This window comes from Mixia osmundae (genome assembly GCF_000708205.1).
Source record: "Mixia osmundae IAM 14324 unplaced genomic scaffold scaffold_2, whole genome shotgun sequence".
NCBI lineage: Eukaryota > Fungi > Basidiomycota > Mixiomycetes > Mixiales > Mixiaceae > Mixia > Mixia osmundae.
The window spans coordinates 898,590-916,384 of NW_014575562.1; the positions used below are offsets into that span (position 1 = coordinate 898,590).

General features: G+C 56.6%; 9 protein-coding genes across 9 annotated transcripts; 5 read left to right on the forward strand and 4 right to left on the reverse strand.

The window, feature by feature from the left end:
• Positions 1–569: 569 nt before the first annotated feature.
• On the forward strand, positions 570–1,954 carry L969DRAFT_316093 (uncharacterized protein). Its single transcript, XM_014714664.1, has 5 exons — positions 570–963; positions 1,011–1,229; positions 1,284–1,418; positions 1,481–1,673; positions 1,721–1,954. Exons 1-5 carry the CDS (start codon positions 856–858, stop codon positions 1,756–1,758), a joined length of 693 nt encoding a protein of 230 aa, XP_014570150.1. The 5' UTR covers positions 570–855; the 3' UTR covers positions 1,759–1,954.
• L969DRAFT_58727 (uncharacterized protein) lies at positions 1,614–3,108 on the reverse strand. Its single transcript, XM_014714665.1, has 3 exons — positions 2,383–3,108; positions 2,137–2,322; positions 1,614–2,089 (listed from the first exon to the last, which is right to left on the reverse strand). Exons 1-3 carry the CDS (start codon positions 2,855–2,857, stop codon positions 1,863–1,865), a joined length of 888 nt encoding a protein of 295 aa, XP_014570151.1. The 5' UTR covers positions 2,858–3,108; the 3' UTR covers positions 1,614–1,862.
• On the forward strand, positions 2,913–4,044 carry L969DRAFT_92790 (uncharacterized protein; the record flags this gene model as incomplete). The annotated part of the gene is made up of 6 exons (XM_014714666.1): positions 2,913–2,918; positions 3,221–3,320; positions 3,541–3,596; positions 3,652–3,731; positions 3,782–3,955; positions 4,011–4,044. 6 exons carry the CDS (start codon positions 2,913–2,915, stop codon positions 4,042–4,044), a joined length of 450 nt encoding a protein of 149 aa, XP_014570152.1.
• Positions 4,045–4,127: 83 nt separating this feature from the next.
• On the reverse strand, positions 4,128–5,895 carry L969DRAFT_85364 (uncharacterized protein). Its single transcript, XM_014714667.1, has 2 exons — positions 5,528–5,895; positions 4,128–5,456 (listed from the first exon to the last, which is right to left on the reverse strand). Exons 1-2 carry the CDS (start codon positions 5,607–5,609, stop codon positions 4,201–4,203), a joined length of 1,338 nt encoding a protein of 445 aa, XP_014570153.1. The 5' UTR covers positions 5,610–5,895; the 3' UTR covers positions 4,128–4,200.
• On the forward strand, positions 5,762–8,411 carry L969DRAFT_15589 (uncharacterized protein; the record flags this gene model as incomplete). The annotated part of the gene is made up of 2 exons (XM_014714227.1): positions 5,762–5,935; positions 5,991–8,411. 2 exons carry the CDS (start codon positions 5,762–5,764, stop codon positions 8,409–8,411), a joined length of 2,595 nt encoding a protein of 864 aa, XP_014569713.1.
• Positions 8,385–11,899, reverse strand: L969DRAFT_98254 (uncharacterized protein). The gene is made up of 5 exons (XM_014714668.1): positions 11,834–11,899; positions 10,933–11,780; positions 10,678–10,772; positions 9,860–10,645; positions 8,385–9,806 (listed from the first exon to the last, which is right to left on the reverse strand). Exons 1-5 carry the CDS (start codon positions 11,879–11,881, stop codon positions 8,491–8,493), a joined length of 3,093 nt encoding a protein of 1,030 aa, XP_014570154.1. The 5' UTR covers positions 11,882–11,899; the 3' UTR covers positions 8,385–8,490.
• A 118-nt stretch (positions 11,900–12,017) lies between these two features.
• On the forward strand, positions 12,018–13,821 carry L969DRAFT_45536 (uncharacterized protein; the record flags this gene model as incomplete). The annotated part of the gene is made up of 8 exons (XM_014714669.1): positions 12,018–12,461; positions 12,520–12,808; positions 12,859–12,932; positions 12,993–13,103; positions 13,159–13,326; positions 13,376–13,549; positions 13,599–13,741; positions 13,794–13,821. 8 exons carry the CDS (start codon positions 12,018–12,020, stop codon positions 13,819–13,821), a joined length of 1,431 nt encoding a protein of 476 aa, XP_014570155.1.
• A 3-nt stretch (positions 13,822–13,824) lies between these two features.
• L969DRAFT_44543 (uncharacterized protein) lies at positions 13,825–15,685 on the reverse strand (the record flags this gene model as incomplete). The annotated part of the gene is made up of 4 exons (XM_014714670.1): positions 13,825–13,927; positions 13,966–14,187; positions 14,247–14,815; positions 14,870–15,685. Coding segments are annotated over 4 exons (1,710 nt in total), but the record flags the coding sequence as incomplete, so codon positions are not given.
• A 178-nt stretch (positions 15,686–15,863) lies between these two features.
• Positions 15,864–17,783, forward strand: L969DRAFT_92796 (uncharacterized protein; the record flags this gene model as incomplete). Its single annotated transcript, XM_014714671.1, has 5 exons — positions 15,864–15,925; positions 16,046–16,161; positions 16,278–16,439; positions 16,493–17,484; positions 17,538–17,783. 5 exons carry the CDS (start codon positions 15,864–15,866, stop codon positions 17,781–17,783), a joined length of 1,578 nt encoding a protein of 525 aa, XP_014570157.1.
• Positions 17,784–17,795: the final 12 nt, after the last annotated feature.

Sequence of the window (17,795 nt, forward strand, 5' to 3'; positions counted from 1 at the left end):
TCAACGTGATCATATTGGTATGGCAACAGTCGCGCCTCTTCAGAAGGAATATGTCGTCAAGGAGCTCGGACACATCGCTTATTATCTATCGTTCCAAGTCGAAGAGGATGGTAAAGCACTTATTCTGCATCAGCGCAAGTACCTCGAAGCTATGCTGCAGAAGTTCGGCTTCCAGAATTGTAAGAAGTCGTCCAATCCTATGCCACTTGCAAAGGCCCCATCATCGAATGTTCTCGTTTGCTTTGATCCGGAGGAGTATCGCTCCGCAATCGATGCACTCTAATACGCCACGAATCGTTCTAGACCCGACATCGCTATAGCAGTTGGTTTCGCTGCCCGTCGCGTCTCCAAGCCTACCGAAGAAGATTGGCACATTGTCACGCGCATCTTCCGCTATAGCAGGCACGCTCGATCTCGCAATTCGCATGCCAAAGGGTGCTCGCGCAAAGAACATCGTAGAATGTCATGCGGACGCCTCCTGGGCTGACGACTTAGCTACACGTCGTTCCACTGGTTCATTCGTCTGCAGCGGTTAACACGTCTGGCTCATAACCTGAAAAAATTGAAGTTATATTAGTATGGCAACGCCACCTGCAGAACCGTTACACGCGATTCGTCGACCAGTCGACCACCGGTCACCGCCGTTCTGCTTTCAGGCGTTTTGTCCTTTCCCAGCGACACGCGCATCCTATTACACTCCTTCGTGTTCGTGCTCATAAGTCGCCGGCGTCGAGCACGCCACCGTTACCAGACAGCACCCCGACACCGATTGCCACGCCAACGCTTTGCCGACGATCGTCTCTGCTTCGTTGCTCCTCCTCCTCCTGTCGACAGCGCGCTCCGATCAAGGTGTACATGATGACGCTCCTCGCATTCGCCGCATTGGCCTCGATGGCTACAGCACTGGCTGGTCCCAATTTTTTCGATGCCTCAAAGTATCCATTTTCCGGCGCTGGCGACGGAGTAAGACCGTTCTCACCTGATTTGCATCTGCTCAAAGAGACACACAGACGTTCTATTCTAATTCGGCAGACGGCAATGCCTGCCTCTTGCCCGCTCCACTCATCCCAACTCGGTTTGCAGCCGTGGCTGCGCCGATCTGGAATGGCTCAGCCCTCTGCGGTGCTTGTGCTCGGGTCACCGGTGACAACGGCAACACGGTAGACGTCCAGCTGCTCAACGAATGCGGCAATTGCGCAGGCGCGGGCAACCTTGACATGTCCGACGAGGCACGTCACGCTTCTGAAGTTATCCTTGCCCCCTGAGCTGAGACAGATGCACAGGCATGGCTACAAGTGTATCATCCTCTCAGCATCGGCCGAGCGCACATCTCCTGGGAGCTCATCGACTGTGCTGAAGCCTGCTTGGTCGATGAACCCGACGTGCCTCAGGTCATGTACAAGCAACACACAACCAAGGCAGGCTTGCAATCTTGCATCTCATGCAGGTGCCGTCTTGTGCTGAGCCCATGTCGACGCAGGACTGGGCTGCTGTACAGCCTCAGGACATAACAGCACCACTCATGACGTTCGAACTCAAGAACAGCCAGGACGCCAACTTTCGTCAACTCTACCGTCAGAACTTCAACTACTGGACTCTCACAAAAGATGGTGGCTCGTTCGGCCCAGGTCCATGGACCTACAGAGGCACATTCGCAGACGGCACAACGAAGAGTACGTCCTCTCCACGCACGATCTGCATTGATTTGACGCGAGAGTAGTCTATCAAAGCAATAGCTTCAACATTGGCGAGTTCTAGCGCAGGACGCTCGATGACGACAATGCTTCGATGACCGAAGATGAAAAAGCAATGCATTCTGAAGTGGCCAGCCAACTTCTCATTGAGGCCATAATGATGTGTGGCTAATGTGGACCACGAGCATGGCCAGCCTTGCCCTTGCGCGCTGAGGTCATTTTCTCTCGCACATGGTGAACTCTGTGAGGCGTGTTGAAGGGCTCCTGATCTAAGTCCGTGAAGCTTGTCGTATTGCTGAAGTTGCTGAAGAGCGCTCGACGGACAACCTCCGGGACACCGCTATACGGATCATCGCGCTTGACATTGACCGTATTGAAACGGTGAGAGATAGCATCTGCACGTGACATCAGCAAGCGCCATCGCCAATGCTCGCAGTCCCACAAGAATGCTCGCCGTCATTGAACGTCTTTCGGAACTCGAGAGGGGGCTTGCCGAGAGGTCCGCCGTTCTTGCAGGTACTCCAGAAGTTGTAGTCTGTTCTGACAAGAGGCTTCCAGGGAGCGCCCGATCCGAGCGGCCTCACCGACATGCCCACGATAGGTTTGCCAATATTGACTGCCTGCACCGCTGTTGCATTGCGTTGGGACGTCAGATCCAGACTTTAGTCTGGGCGAAGAGGTTGCATACCACCCCAGTACTGAGTCGTGCCAGTCTTGTATCTGACGTAGTAGTTTTCTGGAACTAGTCTGGCCTGGTGACAGTCTACCAAGTGCCATCTGATCTGGACGCGGCCTTTGACGGGATCGTCGATAGCAGCAAAAGCGGCGTCCGACAAGTCCAGCGATCCCTCGAGACACTCTGGACACTCGTTGATGAGTTGTACGTCGATCGATCTTCCCGTATCGAGTGAAGTGACACGAGCACAAGCGCCGCACAGGTTTCGATTCCAGATCTTGCCAGAAAATGCAGCGAATCTTTGGTCGTGTCGCTGCGGTAAGAGACAGGCATTGCCCTCTGTTGACTTGGAGTAGGAGGTTCCGTCTCCTTGGCCAGACCAGGGAATGCGCTCATCTTGGAAGTAGAAGATCTTGCCACCTTCGGCTGCAACAAGCGAGCGCGAGCTGATAAGTATGGCAATCGCAAACATCGGCGATGCGAGCATGTTGGGCCACAATTGAGATTCGATAGGTCGATGAGCAAGTCTACGATCAAGCACTATGGTGGTGAGTGTGACTCGGGGTCCCGCCTCTGCTCGCGAGCAACCGAGGTGACGCGAGGTGATGAGGCTGCTTTAGGATGAAGGAGGCCGAGAGGGAGCAGGGGTAAGGCAAGAGTCTGTCGCACTACACGCCGAGTCTTCGCTCGCCTCGAGACAGTGAGACAGGCACCAGGATATTCGACTTGGACGATGCGCCGCAATGCGCCTAAGCCGACGGTCGACGCGTACGCTGACGTGTTTGGCAACGCCAGCGCCCGAGCTCATCGCACTCGACAAGGCACTCGCGAGTGTTCTGGCCTGCCGTAGCGTGACGGCGGAGTCTCGGGAGAGGCGACTACAGGCCAAGCACGAGGAAAGCGTAGCAAGAACAGGATGAGGTCAAAGTTCCAGGTCGAGCATTCGTTCGGTAAGCCTACTCAGCGTACAAGCGCGGGACCTGGCAGAGCGCACGCTGACTTTGCACTGCTTCTCGCTCCTCCTATGATCCCACGGTACATTGAACACATGCATGGTCGACTACGCCATCTTATCGCTCGGTCGCACGCCAATGTTGTGATGGCTCGATTGTGACGCGGCCTATCACTCCTACACATTGACTGCGCTTGCATGGCGGTCACGGTGGGCAGAGAAGCGAAAGGCGGAAGCAGAGAGGATCCGTCAGAAGTACCCCGACAGAATTCCAGTAGGCTCACACAAGCAATGCGATACTTGGCCAGACACTGAGGTGGGATGGGCAGGTCATCTGCGAGAAGGCCGATAGAACTGACATCCCCACAATCGACAAGAAGAAGTACCTCGTCCCGAGCGATCTCACCGTGTGAGCAGACTACTGATGCCGTACAAAGTAGAGCTGACTCGCAAGCGTAGTGGCCAATTCGTGTATGTCATCCGCAAGCGCATCAAGCTGGCGCCCGAGAAAGCCATCTTCATCTTTGTCGACGAGGTCCTGCCTCCCACGGCAGCGCTCATGAGCGCCATCTACGAAGAACACAAGGACGAGGACAATTTCCTCTACGTGACCTACTCTGGCGAGAACACCTTGTCAGTCAGGCGTCTCATTGTATCGCGCAGAGTGCTGATGTCTACGAAACGGCAGCGGCCAGTCTGTCTTCACCGTGCGTCGCAAGTGAGACGCGGGTTTGGCTCTATCCGACCTTTTGCGCGAGGCGCACCATTGTCATGTGTATAGTGTTGTTTTCCGCGACTCCTCGATCCGACAATCTACCTGTCAGCATTGCAGACTGATACAACAAACATGGCCTGCTCGAGTGTGTGTATACGTGGGACTAATTTGCCGCTTTGAGGGCCTTGATGCGAGCTAGCTCCGAGCGAAGGTAATTGCCCGTCACGATCACTTCGACCGAATCTGGCTGCGCTTGCTGACCTTTCTTGAACTTGCGCTTCTCGATCTCTTCCGGTAAGCCTTTATACACTATATGTCGCCCCGCCAGCATCCTCTCGAGCTCGCCAAGGGTTTCTAATGAGTTTGACGCAATGTTGAGCTGCCTTAGCATCGGCAGACAGTCCTCGCTCGTCTGTGTATCGCCGAACTCGACGAGGGGATCTGCAAGATCAACATTGGCCAAGTTGAGCGTCTGTAGCCGGCCCAGTCTCGCCAAGCCGCGCAAGGGTATCGCTTTGCCCAGTCGGTTTCCACTGAGCTCTAGCAGCGTCAAGCTGCTCGGCAGGAGATCATCGCCGAAGACTGCACATGTCGTTAGTCTGTTGTCGCTCAGATCGAGCCTCTGTAGTCGAGAGAAAGCAGTCGAGCTGCGTTCTGCCGCCTTGGGCTTTGCAGCAGAGGGAAACGCGCTCCAGAAATCTGAAGAATTGGAGCTATCGGGCTCATCGTCGGAATCTACCTCTTCAGGCGGTGGTCGCATGGCTTCGTCTGATGCAGGTTGCCAGTCCGTCGGCCAGAGCGCGTCCAGCTCGTTCTGCGCAAGCGAAAGCTGTACGAGGTTGACGAGCGCCAGTAGCGGCAAGGGGAACGTCGTCAGTCGATTGCCAGCAAGAGAGAGATTGACGAGATTGTTCAGCAGACCTACTTCCCTTGGTATGCTCGCAAGCGAGTTCTGGTGCAGGTCGAGCGTGTCGAGGTCTACAAAGCCCGCAATGTTCGCGTCGAGTGCGGAGATTTCATTATTTGACGCTCTGAAAGTCGACATCTCTATTGGATCTGACCACGTCGAGCGTGACTCCAGCAGCGACGAGTCTCGCGCTTCATCGGGGTAGTATATCGAGCTCGTCGGCAGAAGCTCGCTGTAGACGCTCATGGGGATCTTTGTCAGAGAGCGCGACGATATGTTGAGCCGTGAGGTTCGCTTTGCTTGGGCAATGACAGCAGTCAAGGGCAGGAGACCAAGGTGCTGTAGATCTTCCTCTGGGGCCTCGGAATGCCCAGCATCGCTCGCAGAGTCCACCAGGAGCCACGACTCGCCAGACTGCGGCGGGGGGATCGGTCGTGCATCTGCCGCGTTTGTTGCTTCCAGTCGACGTTCTTCTGCACGCTTGGCCTTGGCAGCCGCTATGGCAGCCTTGACTACAGCCAAATGAGATCAGCATGCGCCGTCAAGCTCCAAGCTGCTTGTTCAGTCGCGACTGTCGACTGACCTTGAGGAGATGCTTCTCGTGTTCGTCGGGCGTCGCTGAGCTTGTTGCCAATCTGCTTGAGCGGTGTCGCGGGTGCAGACATCCTTGCTGTCGATACAACGCCTGACGAAGCTGGAGCGCTGAGGTTGGGCAGATCTTGTTTGCGCTCGGACTCGACGGCCGGCGAGACGCCAAAGCCAAAGAAAGCGCGTTGCAGCTGCTGTTGTCGTCACAGGAATTGTTAGCCGTCGTGCCATGGATGACGATCCCTGGGGTGGCTCGGCAGCCTGGGGGGCTCCAAAGTCAGCGCTAGATGAAGCGGCCGAAAAGCTATCACGACCGAGGACGCCGCCTGTGGACGACGTCGAGCCGCCAAGAGAGAGCGTCGATTGGTCAGGCAACGGATGGTCAGCCGGCGGCGAGCCAGAGGTGAGACTCGCCGCTTCATCGAGAGGCGATGGCTGACGTGCTCGTACCCGACTAGCCTGCAACATATCTACCCCGTCCTGTCTTTGACAAATCAAGCCTGGCCGAACAAGGTGATACGCCCTCTTGGAATCCCTCCGACGAATTGCCGAGCTTCGGCGCTCCTGCCTCCTCCCACGGTCTGACAGGCTTTGCATCCGGCTCAAGTACGCTCGAGCCGGCATATGAATATGAGAGCTCGAGTCGGTCGCCTGTACAAGAGGACGAGGAACCATCATTCACCTATGGCGGTACATCAGACTATACGATGCCGACGGACACGCATGACCATGATTTTGGAGGCTACGGTGCACATGAGCAAGACGAGGATGAGTATACGGGAGGACATAGTCCTGCTGAGGAGAGTCGCTGGCCGGGCGAAGAGCTCGATCTGCCAGCGATGCCAGACGCGCCGCCCCAATGGCCCTCCGACGAGTCAAGGCGGCGCAGCCTCGACGACGATGACCCTGGACCTCGCAGCGATCCTTGGGCTGCTACGCCCAAGAAGCAAGCTCGCGACCTGCCCGACGAGTCCGAGCAGGACGAAGAGCAGGAGGAAGAAGAGGTGGCAAAGCCGAAGAAAACAACCAAAGGGAAACAGGCGCCCGCTGAAGATACTACGATCGATATAGAGGCAGAAGCCAAGGCAGCCGTCGAAAAGACAAAGGCGGCAGCGGGCAGTCTTCTGAGTATGTTCGGTCGGCGGACATCTGCAACCCAGAAGACGCCCGTACAAGGCTCGACGGGAATGTCGAGCATCGTCGACGGGGCAGCGGCTGAGGAGGACCTGGACTTCAAGCCTCGCAATCTCGATGAGGAGCCTCGCGACAAGACGGCTACGCCTTCCCCTTCTGCTGCACCTCGCAGCGGCTTCTTCAGCCGGTTCAAGCGCACGCCAGTGCAGCCAAAAGAAGCCAAAGCGACGCCAGAGCCGGAGGAGCCAGAGCCAGAGAGCAAACGTATCATTCGCGGTGTCGAGCCACCGGCCACGATCGTGCACTCACAAACGCTGTCCGCTTTCCAGGCGCAAGCTCTGGCTGCCCTCGAACCGCGCAGGCGGACGCCCACACCGCCACCTGAAGATGACGATGATGATGACTTTGGCCAACTTTCGGACGCGATGGCAGGCTCGACGGTCAACGACCGTTCCTCCGGGTCTAGCTCGCTCGAGCCCTTCAGGGTTCCTCACTTTGCAGCTGAACCGTCGCCATACGCATCGACAAGTGCGTACGATCGTGCCAATCGTACTCGGGATCATTCCGGCAAACGCACGCTCACGCCTGTGATGATGTCCGATGCGCCCTTCGCGCCTGCGCCATCGTCAAGCTCGTTCTCACTGTTGGCACCACCGCCGCCTCCAAGCGCAGCCCCGCGCACGAATTCAGTGGGATCGACAAGAGAAGAGTTTGGTAACTTCTCAGGCATGCAGAAGGGCAATGCGCTCACGCGGCCGGCTTCGACCGGACTAAGCATGTCTACTAAGCCCCTCGCGCCTACGCCGATCTTACGCCCGACCTCTGCAGCCTCCATATCGCACACGCCCCTTCGTCCTACGTCTGCATCCTCGCTGCCTGCCTTGCTGACCAAGCCACAGTCGCCCCTCGCCACGCCCCGAGCCGAATCGCCTGCGCAGACTGGCGCTGCGATTGCTCCGTCTCAGCCTACATCATCTGAAATACCTGCAGCAGTGCCTGCGGCAGCTCAACCACTCTCCGCACCTTTGCTGCCGTCTCAACCACTCACGCCGCTTCAGCCGACGAGAACAGTTCAGCCAACTATCCCGCCACCTGCGCCCGTGCCCGTGCCTGTGCGCACCTCCACGCCGTCTGCAACGCTTAATCCATCAGCACAAGCGGTCATAATTCCTGTGCAGACTGCAGCAAGCACGCCAACCGCGCCGGTTGCTTTGCCCAAACTTGCGCCGCCCCCAGCGCAGACGGCGATTCCCAAACTCGCACCTCCGCCTGCCAATGCGCCAGTGCTCGCCGCCCCGACGCCTTCTAGCAGGCCCATTCTGATGCCGCCACCGGGGAATGGGCAGGCATTTAATCCTGTGACGAGCGCAAGTGGGCCTCGGCCGCCGAGCCCTCAGCCGCTCAAGCCGACTCCACGCTACAATATGGCGCCACTCGCTCCTAAGCCTGCTCAGCCCACGCCACGGATGACCAGTCCGACGCCTGCGAGTGTGACCGTTCCAAGCACATCTGCTCTGCAGCCCAATAGGGCTCCGACTGCAACACGCTCGGCGCCACTCTTGGCGAAGCCGCTCGCGCCTCCCTCACTGACTCCCAGTCCTCAGCCAACATTGGCGAAGAGCCCGGTCTCTTCTTTTAAGCTGGCACCACCACCCGGCGGCGCGACTATCAGGATCGGAGCAGGCACGAGTCAAGAGAAGAAGGTTTCAATGTCAGATACGGACTTCTTCGACTCTTTGCTGTAGTCCCTGTGCACAGTATGCATTCGTGTAGTGTCGTGCGTGATATACAAACAATGTGAGCTGCAGAGAAACCATGATGCGACTATCGTGGGATTGCATGTGCTATGTAATTGAGCAGGGCGATGCCTGGCGTGCGGTATGTATCTGAAGTAATCGTGTCCTTCTGGTGACTGCTGATGTTGAGCATGGCGCCATTTGAGCCATACATTGGCCAGTTTACGCCGTCTAGAGTCGCAGTGTAAGGCGCATTGGGACTGAGCGAGTAGATGAAATTGATCCACCGGTCGGCGACGCGGTTAGAAAAAGCAACTTCTTGAGCATTGCCAGTGTCTACCCCCTTCAAGAACGTTGTGGCGAGCTCGCAGCCATGAGAGACACCTTGATAGTTGTCCGAGCCGCCAACGCTGTATGTATACGCATAGACAGCGGCATTCTTGCTGGCTGCAATGGCCAGAGCTCGACGTGGACTCTCGAAAGTGATGTCGCCTGCGATCGAAGCGGCGCGCTTGAACTGGGAGCCCATTCCGAAGAGCTGCGAGCCCGTATTGTACGGCGAACCCAGCGAAGGCACGTCTGGGTATCGTTGCAGGATGTAAGGCTCGGCCATACGGATGTACGTGCGATTGCCAGGCACGAGCGCTTCGATGTCGACTTTGACGCCACTGTCCGAATTCGTGTTCGTAGACACGTACATTGTGCTTTCATCCTGACAAGTGCCAAGCAGCATGGGTACGCGGGCTATGTTGTTGGACGCGTAGAGCTGAGAGGGGAGCTGTGATCTCGAGCCCAGCGTGGGCTGCCAGGGCCACTGGACATTGTTACGCGCAGAATTGGCATTGTTACTGGCTGCGAGGAGATCTTCAAGTCTGACAAGGCGCAGGCAAGTCAAAGGCGAGGGCGCTTTAGAACAGCCAGCAGCGTCAATTACGGGCTGGCTGAAGACCGAGGCGGCAGTCTCCCTATCAGAATAGGCAAAGGTGCCGGGCGCGCCAGATTGGGCGATGATGCCAGCAAACAGTGAGCTCGGAGAATAGAGGGCATGCCAGGTAGCAGAGAAAGCGCCCGCGCTTTGTCCGCCGATGACGACGTGCCTTGGATTACCTCCGAAGGCTGCAATGTTGCTCTGCACCCATTGTAGTGCCATGCGCTGGTCGAGCAAACCTGCGTTCAGATCCGCGTCTTGCATCTCTTCGACGCCGAGGAAGCCAAACGCGCCCATCCGGTAATTGATGGCTGCGAAGATGAAGGGTCGGCCCGTCGCCAGCCCCCGGTTGAGAATATTGATGGGCAGGTAGGAGGCGTAGTTGGGCGAGCCCGTGATCAGTGCGCCTCCATAGATGAACACGTAGACTGGTAGATTGTGACCGGCCTGTACGCCCGTCGGACGATGCACATTGACTGCGCAGTTCGCGTGAGTGATCTCAGCGGCATGATGGACGATAACGACCTACTCGTGAGGCAATCTTCGGTCGTGCTCGACGTAAAGTCCTTTTGCGGGCATGCATTCTCGCCATTTGTTGCAGAGTAGGTCTTTGTGCTCCGAGAAGAGATAGCGCGAGGGGCTCGGAAACGATATGCTCCAATGGGCGGCATTGCGTATGGCACGCCTCTGAAGCTGTCGATCCCATTTGCAGATGATCCTTGGTAGGTACCTTGCGAGAGCTTGACGATATCCGTCGCCGGAGTAGGTGTAGATGTGCTGGCATGCGTAGCGGTAGCTCTTGCCGCAGTGCTCGTCGCGTGATGTGTCGATGTATGATGCTTTGCTGTAGAAGTATGATGCGATGTAGTTTTGTGCTTCTTGCTTGCCTTTGGATTCTTCTTGGGCTTCCTAGAAGCCTTCTTCTTCTTTGTTTTCTTTGTCGTCTTCTTCACAGACTTTGACAATGCAGACTTGCCAAGATCGCCTCTGAAGACGCGGGAGAAAGAGACGAGGAGCCCATTGGGCGTCGTCTCATCTTCGACGTAAGGATTGATGGGGAGCTCGTCAGCTAGACGCTCGTCGACGTAGGACTCCCAAGGTACGGTCGATGCGTCTTCGGTCGCGTTGGCGTAGGATCTAAGGGCCAAGTCGAACCGGCTCGCCTTGGCGGTCAAGAGTAGGGCTGCCAGAGCCCAGTATGTTGCCTTCATGTGGTGTGGTGGTGTGTGTGCATGTCGGACCAGCAAAGGCAGATGCTCGCAGCACCGAGCAAGGCCAAAGTAAACAAGGCTCTTCTGCTCGCGTGGAGGTCGAGCTGTCGATTCAATAGAAGGTTGCTCGGTACACTAGTCTCGCGGAACTCGTCATTTTCTCCAAGCGCCACTGCCGACTGCGGCAGGTCAATCGAACTCAATGATGCATTAGCAGTAAAATTGGCTCGCCTGAGATGTTGATTGATATCGCGTCTGAACTTCTAATGCCAAGTCGCGTCCCCGATCGAGCGTGAAAAATTGCTACATCTACGCGAGTAGTCCGGCCTTCCTGAGCCTGTTCGAGGTTTCAGCTTGATCTCGTGCGTGGGCAGAGGGAGGATCGACTGACCTGCGCTTGATCTCGCCTGGCGTCCTCTGCCAAGTATTGAGTTTCTTGTCGCGTGCCATTGCGGCGATATCACTTCCGTATCGTTTGACAAGCTCGGCCAGCCAATCTTGTTCGTTGCTCGACGTGTGACGGTCTACCGATGTCGCGCCCGCAGCTAAGTCCTCGAGGGCGGCAACGGCTTTTCTGGCTTGGGCTTGCGTGGCGTCTCTGTTCTGGGCAGTGGGCAGCAATTTCGGATCTTGCGACCGTAGAGAAGCCCTGGCTGCGGAGAGACTAAGCGGCAGGCCCTGCGATTGATCTCTGGTATGGTCGAGGACGCCGTCGGGCTCTAGCTCGGCCGGTGATGGCTCGGCAGGCGCAGCTACATCAGTCTGCCAGACGTCCAATGGCGCTCCCCATGGCGTCGAGCCTGGCTCGTCTGCACTTTCGGCATCTTCGTCCGCCAGGGTGACTTTGGTTATGTTGCCATCCGCATCACGCTCGACGCGGGCAAAGCCCTTTGGGATCTTATCTGACTCTTTCTCCTTGCCTTTCCTGCTGGCCGGCGCAGCAGAAGCATCCATATCAAGTTCTGCCTCGTCATCTGATGAAGTGGTAGTCGAAGTCGAAGCGTGAGCATTGGCTTGAGCGTTTGCTTGTCTAGCCCGAAGTGCAAAAGGGATGCCTTCAATTCGTTCAAGTCCGCCAGACTGCTTCGGGTTGAGCGTCGTGAGCAATCCCATACCGATATAGTTCTGGCGGGTGGTCTTCTTGCGATCCCATAACGGCTCGAGTACTCCTGGGCCCTTGAAGACGGTCTTTGTCTTGTTCTTTTTGATCTTTGCCAGTGACCGCTTGGAGGGTCTATTCTGCGGTGCAAGTCAGCCTGACGGTTCGAAGATGCATGTCAACGTTCGTGTACCTTTGTCGCACCAGAGCGTGCCTTGCTTCGCTGACGAGGATTTGCCATGGCTTGACGGTCGTCGGCGTGGATGATTTTTGCGAGCAACTCGATAAGTATTGACGCGTTTGGTATCTTGGGGAGACAGGCCCAACGGTGGTCTCACACGAATAGCTCCACCGTTGCTCCTATAGCGAGAAGGAAGATGGCTACAAGCATGCCACGACGAGCAATGGCGTTTGCCAGCGGCTCGCGTAGTCTGCGTGCCCTGCAGAGCTCTGGCCGGACACAGACCAGAGTGGGCGCTCGTTGCTCTTCTTCACAGGCTCGCCCTACCGTGTTGGCTCGACCCGCGCTCTGCCGGGCGAGACAGCAGCAAGCTCGGCTTCTGGAGACGTCTGCGGCAGCGAGTCACATCGGCGAGGAGACCGTGCCCGAGAGCGCAGATGAACCGTTCACTGTCCACCTGCACGCAGAGTACTTCCAGTCCCACCTCTGCGAGCCGCCGAGCTTGGAGGTGCAGGTGACGAAGAACCAGCTGGTCGAGATGTACTCCAACATGGTCAAGATGAGACGCATGGAGATGGCCGCCGATCAGCTCTACAAGCAAAAGCTCATCCGTGGTTTCTGCCATCTCGCTATCGGCCAGGTCAGTCTCCTGTCATGCTCGTGCCGGACAGCGTCTGAGCACCAGACCGGACTTGCAGGAAGCAGTCTCGGTCGGGATGGAGTCTGCCATCAAGCCAGACGACAAGGTCATCACTGCCTATCGATGTCACCCCTTCGCCGTCATGCGTGGCGGCACCGTCAAGGGCGTCATCGCAGAGCTGCTCGGACGCCAGGATGGCATGTCCCACGGCAAGGGAGGCAGCATGCACATCTTCACAAAGTCTTTCTTCGGTGGAAACGGCATCGTTGGCGCTCAAGTACCCGTCGGAACGGGCATCGCCTTTGCTCAGCAGTACATGGGACAAGATAAGGACCATGCCACCTTCAGTATGTGGAGTGCTACCGATCGCCGCTATGGGCTCAAGCTCTTCACACAGTCATGTACGGCGACGGCGCGTCCAATCAGGGACAAGTCTTTGAATCTTACAATATGGCCAAGCTTTGGAATTTGGTGCGCAGGCTGTCATGCGAGCTCGTCATTTGCTGATCAGAGGCTTTCCCCTGAGTGCAGCCAGCTGTCTTTGTCTGCGAGAACAATCTCTACGGCATGGGAACCTCCTCCGCGCGCTCTTCGAGCAACACAAAGTACTTCAAGCGTGGCGATCTCATTCCTGGCCTACAGGTCCGTCGCCCTCACACTGCAGCTGATCCGAGCTAACAGCATCACGCTCGCACAGGTCAACGCGATGGACATCCTCTCGGTGCACCGCGCTTGCAAATTCGCAAAGGAATGGACACAGAGCGGCAAGGGACCGCTCCTTCTCGAGATGATCACCTACCGCTACGGAGGCCACTCGATGTCCGATCCAGGCACCACCTATCGAACCAGAGAGGAAATCCAACACGTACGTTCTGCCTGCCTTCAGGATGTATGCAAACCGACGATCGGGACAGATGCGCTCTTCCAACGATCCGATCTCAGGTCTCAAGGCCCGTCTGCTCGATTGGAAAGCAGTGACGGAGGACGAGCTCAAATCGATCGACAAGAAAGCTCGTCAGGAAGTGGAAAAGGCAGTCGAAGAGGCAAAGAAGTCGCCAGAGCCCAATCTCGAGAAGGACATGTGGACTGTGAGTCGCCCTCGACGCTTGCGTCACGTCGCTCATCTATCGCTTGCAGGACGTCTACGTCAAGGGAAGCAGCGTGCCTAAGCTCCGTGGCCGAGAGCGTGAGGAATGGCATCATTATTCCAAGGATGAGATCTCGGGTCCCTTGGACATGTCCTCGCTGCCGCTACTTCAGAGCGATTCCCAGACAGACAGGTCAGTACTTTTTTCATCGCTCGACCGCGACGTGCACTGACGATGAGAACAGCTTGGGACGATTGCCCAAAGATGCGTGATGATCACTTTGAGCAAATGTACGAGCAGTCGCTGCCTGTTAGAGATCTGCGATTTGTACAATATTTTGCAATGTCATGCGTCTTGCGATGCAGGTACACAAGGATGCTATGCACAGACAGACAAGGATTACGGGACTCTATGACGCCTCGCTGAACATGTAGGGCAGCAGGACGCGGCATGCTACAGCAAAGACCATGACTGATCTGACGGCCAGCATGGGGTATTGGAGCAAACCGGGCTCTGAGATTGAGGCTGCATTGTCGATGCCCTTTGTTAGACTGCGTGGCTGGGTGAAGAGGACGTAGATCGAGTAGAATGCGACCGAGAAGAAATGGTAGACGAGCAGCATGGGCGATGGCGCAATGCTGCATTGCATGACGAATGTGAGCCACAGCACGACGAGGGTTGAAGCGGAGACACATACGCTGCAAGTAGCACCACCGGACCCATGAGCCTCTCGCCGCCGAGCTCAAAGTATTTGAAGCAGCCTGTCTTCAAAACTTCGAGGCTCGCATCTGTTCGAGACATTAGCACAGGTGCATAGCAAGCAGGCGGTAACTCGCCATCTGCACTGAAGAGGGAGTAGAGTGCTTGGGCGAGGACGTTGATGACGCTCGCGACGCCTTTCCTCTTCCAATGCCAGGTCTTGAGGGCCTTGCGAATGTGATCCCATTCGCTTAAATCGATCACTTGCAATCCATCTATTCCGGTCTCTATCTCCCCCACTCGCTTGCCGCCCCCCAGCAGCTCAGTGAGAATGCAAACGTCGTTGAGTGCGACAGTCATACCGCCCCCGGTGAGAGGGTGACGCATATTCATGGCGTCGCCTGCGATGATGGCTCCTTCCGCCTGCGTGCCTTGCGATTTGGGCGGCAGGTAAGAGCATGGCATGGATCGCAGTCGGTGCGAAGGGACTTGTGACTCCAGAGCTGCGTTGAAAGAGGGCAGGAGCTGCAGTGGCAGCGAAGGCGTAACATGCTTGCGCAAGTATTCCTGCGAGGATGAGAATCAGCACCCAACCTAAAACTCAGCGCAGTCGAAACATACCTTGAGCTCGCCGTTGGCCATGCTGGGAGGCTTGGCACCGGGCACATCGACCAACATACGCGTCTCATCCTTACTGAGCTGGTAGACCAGAACAGGCCCAACGCCGCGTTCGTCTGCTCTCAGATTGCCGCCCTTGCGTAGTATGACATGCCCGTGACCGGGAGAAGGCATGTCGGCATGTTCGAGTATCAGACCAACAAAATTGGACCGCACGACCGGCTGGAGGGCCTCTGGCAAGAGCTGTCGCCTGAACTTGGAGAAGCAGCCGTCGGCAATGAAGGTGAGGGGCGCGAAGTAGTCAAACGTCTCTGCTGTCCTCTTGTCGCCTGCATTCGTTTGGCCGGGACGCGGTGTGGCTCTGACACCAAGTGTGCGGCCTGTTGACGCGCATGTCAGGAGCTCATTGACTGCGCCTTCTATCATCGTGACATTGTCCTGCGCGATAGCAGCACGTCGGAGGGAGTCGACGAATCGACCGTGATGAAAGCTGCGGCCTTCCTGTCGCTTGTCCAACCGGTTGGTCTCCTCGAGTTTCTGCAGTCGCTCGGGCGAACGTTTCTCATCCTCGAACCAGTGCATCTCCGTCTCTCGCTCTGGATAGGGTATATCTACACTCTGTGATCCCCAGAAGACGCGGTAGCCTTGGACATCGAAGCTGTCAATGTTGTCGAGGCAGTGTTGCAAGCCAAGTCGCTGCAATCGCATGCAGCCGCCCGGCTGGAGCAGTTCACCGACGATACGGTCTGGCGGGGTGAGGTCACGCTCGAAGATGAGCACCTTGCGACCTGACTTTGCCAGCGAGTAGGCGAGTGCTGATCCAAATATGCCAGATCCGACGATGATGATATCGTGCGTCTTGAGCGCGGCCGCCTATCAATCAATCAACATGATAACATCAATCTCCTTTTTCCCCCGGAGCGATCGAGAATCCCTTGGGAGGCCTACCTTGCCATCTGCGCTCGGCAACCGCTCCGTGAAGTCTCTTGTGGATGTCATGTCTCGCTCATTGGCAAGGCTCATCAAGCCGATTATCGTTCGACGACAGAACCGCGGCGAGTTTTGCCACTGTGATCTTTACTGATATTTTGATCGAGTTGCACTCGGCCAATCCGCGACGCGCAAACGCCATCACGCTGCAAAAAATTTCGCCAGGCCTTCAAGTCTTCACGACTTTAGTTTGACGGAACCCACGTCCAGCGCAACTCAAGTCTACCAGCCCGCTCGTCTTCCAGCTATACAGCTTGAAGACTCTCGAGCGGCAGAAACCAAAGCAGTAGCCCAATCATGGCATCGTGAGTGCCTCTGCCAAAACTTTGTTCTACGCTCTCGCAAAGACTCCGTTGGCTTGGCGGGATGGCTCGGCGATGCAGAGTGAGGCAAGTAGAGAAATGCTTGCTGACGTGACGAGCATGCAGAACGGAAGCAGCAGCACCTCCTGCTGCCAGCAAGGCAGATGGCGGCGTACATGACCCAGAAGCAGAGCTCATCGAGTCCAACTGGGATGAAGTCATCGGCGAATTTGACCAGATGAACCTCAAGCCAGAGCTGCTCAGAGGCATCTTTGCATACGGCAGGTCCAGTGTCCTGCTCGCTCCCACGTGAGCTCATCACTTCGACGCACAGGCTTCGAGCGACCGTCGGCAATCCAGCAACGCGCAATTCAGCCCGTCCTCCTCGGCCACGACGTTATCGCCCAGGCACAGTCTGGCACAGGCAAGACAGCTACCTTCTCAATCTCGATCTTGCAGTCCATCGACCTCAACCTGCGCGCCGTGCAAGCGCTCGTCTTGGCGCCTACGCGTGAATTGGCCCAGCAATCACAGAAAGTCCTCATCGCGCTTGGTGACTACCTCAACGTCGAATGCTATGGCGCCGTCGGAGGTACATCCGTTCGCGAGGGTATCGAGAAGCTCAACGAAGGCCCTCACGTCGTCGTTGGCACGCCCGGCAGAGTGTTCGATATGATCCAACGACGCGCGCTCAAGACGGATCACATCAAGATCTTCTGTCTCGATGAAGCCGACGAGATGCTCTCGCGCGGTTTCAAGGACCAGATCTACGATATCTTCCAGCACCTGCCACCTCAGATCCAGGTCGTCCTGCTCTCCGCCACCATGCCAAACGATGTCCTGGAGGTCTCGAAGAAGTTTATGCGTGACCCCAAGCAGATCCTGGTCAAAAAGGATGAGCTCACGCTCGAAGGTATCAAGCAATTCTACATCGCCGTCGACAAGGAGGAGTGGAAGCTCGACACTCTCTCTGACCTTTACGAAACCGTCACGATCACCCAGGCCGTCATCTTCTGCAACACCCGTAGAAAAGTCGACTGGCTCACCGAGAGGCTCCAAGCCAAGGAGTTCACCGTCTCGTCCATGCATGGCGACATGGAGCAAGGTCAGCGTGAGCTGATCATGAAGGAATTCCGCTCCGGCTCTTCTCGTGTCCTCATCACTACCGATCTGCTAGCCCGCGGTATCGACGTACAACAAGTCTCCCTCGTCATCAACTATGATCTGCCTACCTCGAACGAGAATTACATCCACCGTATCGGTCGTGGCGGACGTTTCGGCCGAAAGGGTGTCGCCATCAACTTTGTATCTGCAGAGGACACTCAGGTATGTCCAGATTGGTTCTGTCATGGAGCACACACTCATGCTTTGCTCGGCAGGCTCTCCGAGACCTCGAGAAGTTCTACAGCACCCAGATCACAGAGATGCCGATGTATGGCGATCACCTCAGATCTCGATATCAACTGACGTCTTGCATGCAGGAACGTCGCCGATCTGATCTAGACGGCAAAATAAGAGCGCAGTCTTCGCACCCTTACTACTACTTTGCAGTTGTACAACGTGGCTTCGTGCCGTTCAGCGTCCAGACAGACGCGCATGAAGCGCATCGATCCAATGAGGCATGATTTGGTATGCAT

What these genes read in the sequence shown, in the direction of transcription:
- L969DRAFT_58727 (XM_014714665.1), bottom strand. Translation starts at nt 2,857, where the DNA reads ATGCTCGCATCGCCGATGTTTGCGATTGCCATACTTATCAGCTCGCGC. An exon ending in CACGACTCAGTACTGGGGTG is followed by an intron (nt 2,323 to 2,382) that starts GTATGCAACCTC and finishes GCAATGCAACAG; the next exon opens with CGGTGCAGGCAGTCAATATT. An exon ending in CAATGACGGCGAGCATTCTT is followed by an intron (nt 2,090 to 2,136) that starts GTGGGACTGCGA and finishes TGTCACGTGCAG; the next exon opens with ATGCTATCTCTCACCGTTTC.
- L969DRAFT_98254 (XM_014714668.1), bottom strand. Translation starts at nt 11,881, where the DNA reads ATGGCAAATCCTCGTCAGCGAAGCAAGGCACGCTCTGGTGCGACAAAG. An exon ending in TGACGAGTTCCGCGAGACTA is followed by an intron (nt 10,646 to 10,677) that starts GTGTACCGAGCA and finishes TTGAATCGACAG; the next exon opens with CTCGACCTCCACGCGAGCAG. An exon ending in GACCGAAGATTGCCTCACGA is followed by an intron (nt 9,807 to 9,859) that starts GTAGGTCGTTAT and finishes CGAACTGCGCAG; the next exon opens with TCAATGTGCATCGTCCGACG.
- L969DRAFT_85364 (XM_014714667.1), bottom strand. Translation starts at nt 5,609, where the DNA reads ATGTCTGCACCCGCGACACCGCTCAAGCAGATTGGCAACAAGCTCAGC. An exon ending in ACGAGAAGCATCTCCTCAAG is followed by an intron (nt 5,457 to 5,527) that starts GTCAGTCGACAG and finishes ATTTGGCTGTAG; the next exon opens with TCAAGGCTGCCATAGCGGCT.
- L969DRAFT_316093 (XM_014714664.1), top strand. Translation starts at nt 856, where the DNA reads ATGATGACGCTCCTCGCATTCGCCGCATTGGCCTCGATGGCTACAGCA. An exon ending in ACCTTGACATGTCCGACGAG is followed by an intron (nt 1,230 to 1,283) that starts GCACGTCACGCT and finishes ACAGATGCACAG; the next exon opens with GCATGGCTACAAGTGTATCA. An exon ending in ACAAGCAACACACAACCAAG is followed by an intron (nt 1,419 to 1,480) that starts GCAGGCTTGCAA and finishes ATGTCGACGCAG; the next exon opens with GACTGGGCTGCTGTACAGCC.